Source organism: Penaeus chinensis, chromosome 1, assembly GCF_019202785.1.
Source record: "Penaeus chinensis breed Huanghai No. 1 chromosome 1, ASM1920278v2, whole genome shotgun sequence".
Classification (NCBI taxonomy): Eukaryota; Metazoa; Arthropoda; class Malacostraca; order Decapoda; family Penaeidae; genus Penaeus; species Penaeus chinensis.
The window spans coordinates 6,351,592-6,353,779 of record NC_061819.1 but is presented as its reverse complement, the minus strand read 5'-3'; the positions used below and the strand labels follow the sequence as shown (position 1 = coordinate 6,353,779).

The 2,188-nt window shown below is 38.4% G+C and overlaps 1 protein-coding gene across 1 annotated transcript in view; it reads right to left on the bottom strand.

The window, feature by feature from the left end:
- Positions 1-275: 275 nt before the first annotated feature.
- Positions 276-2,188, bottom strand: part of LOC125043451 — a 2,974-nt gene continuing 1,061 nt past the window's right edge. The window contains exons 3-4 of the mRNA XM_047639562.1: positions 1,646-1,752; positions 276-402 (exon numbers count right to left, since the gene is read on the bottom strand). Coding sequence (XP_047495518.1) covers positions 310-402; positions 1,646-1,752 — 200 coding nt within the window. The 3' untranslated portion in view covers positions 276-309. The remainder of the gene's footprint in view (positions 403-1,645; positions 1,753-2,188) is intronic.

Sequence of the window (2,188 nt, the reverse complement as noted above, 5' to 3'; positions counted from 1 at the left end):
TGCTCATTCAACATCCTCTTCCCAGATGAGGAACGTTATCATTATGCCCTTAAAAGACAACATTATTTCAATCATATAAATCACTACCACACATACCTTAATTAATAACCCCATTTACGGGTGGCTTATGCGAAACCCGGTCTGATCAATGATCAGTGAATCTCATACAGACACACACACACACACACACACACACACACACACACACACTCTCTCTCTCTCTCTCTCTCTCTCTCTCTCTCTCTCTCTCTCTCTCTCTCTCTCTCTCTCTCTCTCTCTCTTCGATATCCTGTAGTTTGTGGGCAACAGTTATGCAGCTGAGACAGAGGGATCCTTGACCACGCTGTTCGCTGAGGGAGAGTCGTGGAGCTTCGAAGCCGAGTCGCCGAAGTCGCACCAGACCTAAGAAAATTGGGTAATGGTGAGGAGTGTATGTCTGTCTATAACACATATATATTTTATATTCATGCATAAATACGTGAGTGTGTGTGTGTGTGTGTGTGTGTGTGTGTGTGTGTGTGTGTGTGTGTGTGTGTGTGTGTGTGTGTGTGTGTGTGTGAACATGTGTGCGCATATATATATATATATATATATATATATATATATATATATATACACCCACGCAAATATCCGCACCTGCCTTTACCAACCAAGGCAACACTAACAACAAAGCACTTAGATGTGGCATTGCTTGCCTGCATACTGCCCGTGCACGCAAGCACGAGCATTGATCCTTGTCCAAACCTTGGCTTTTTGTTTGTGATGGCGTGACGATAGAAAACAGTATGTCATTTTCTCTTCGAATCGCAGTTCATTTCTTTTGCAATGACAAAATGACAAAATACTTAACGATCCGTTTAGTACCAGATTTTATTAATCAATGGAACCTGTTGCTTAAAAATCGATCATCAGTGCCAATAATTTGATTCTCATTGACCTAATGCAGTGGTTTCAAGTTTAGGATAAAATATGAGTTAAGAGTGAGAATTGGATTTATATAGTACTTGAAGAGAGAAAATAAAACGTTACCAAAAAAAAAAAAAAAAAAACAGGCCATCTAAACACTGACACAGATATGGTTTTGAAAGATAATGCAATCAAAGATGAATAATACAAGCAAGAAAATAATTTACACGCATTAACTTATTTTCACATTCAAAAAAAAAAAAAAAAAATCACAAGCAAAGCTTGCCTTATTGCTCATTAGAATTATGGCTGGTAACTTGACATGCAAATAATTAGTCAATTTATGAACATTGGAACAAACGCAAGAAGAACAATACCAAACTAAACATATCGTATCAGTGTAACAGGTCTATTTTAGATAATTAATTCAAACTCAAATTTTAAATGAAGTGTCACAGTTTGTACTCCCTTAGCTGCTGCACTTGAAAGATAAGCTATCAATCTAACATTTTATATTGTTTTAGGCAAGCGTTAATTTCACAAGGATGTTTACAAATACTTTAATCGTGATTTGACCAACTGTGGCTCCATAGGGCTTTCCTGTACAACTTGACGAGAATGATATAAACGATGGGAAAAAATGACGATAATATAAGACATCAATAAATAACTAGATAAATAACTCGAAACGATCTAATAAAAGCAAGGATACTGAATCGTAAATACTGCAGTTACTCACCGGAGTGACAGGGTCTCCTTCAATGCCTGTGGGAACGACCCGGTACGTGCCGGACTCCACGAAGCCAAGTTCGAACAGCTGGTTGCAGTTCTGAGGCACTTTGCAATCTGAGAAGAGTGGGTGGGTGTGTGAAATGGTGGGCGAGGCTGAAGAAAGTAAGTTGTTACAAAGGGAGAAAATATATAGTTGAAAATTAATATCTTTCCAAGATAAATAATAGGTCAGGCAGTGGTTCCCAGCCGGTGAGTTTCGACCCTCGAAGTACTGCACGCCAAATACTACTAATCTTTATACTGAAAATACATTATGAATCTATGTCTTCAAGGCATCTGTGCTACATATAAGGTAATAAAGATTCCTTAATATTCTGCTTCCTCTTAAGCTAAAAATATGTAGTTCGAAAAAATGTGAATGAAAAGGATGATGTTGGGGAGTCGCGGATGTCTCGGCGGTTTGAGAAAAGGGTCTTCCTCACTTCCGAGCCAACTTCACACACATCCATTTCCCTTTCCCGTTCTTTCCTATCTTCGTCTCCTATCTATC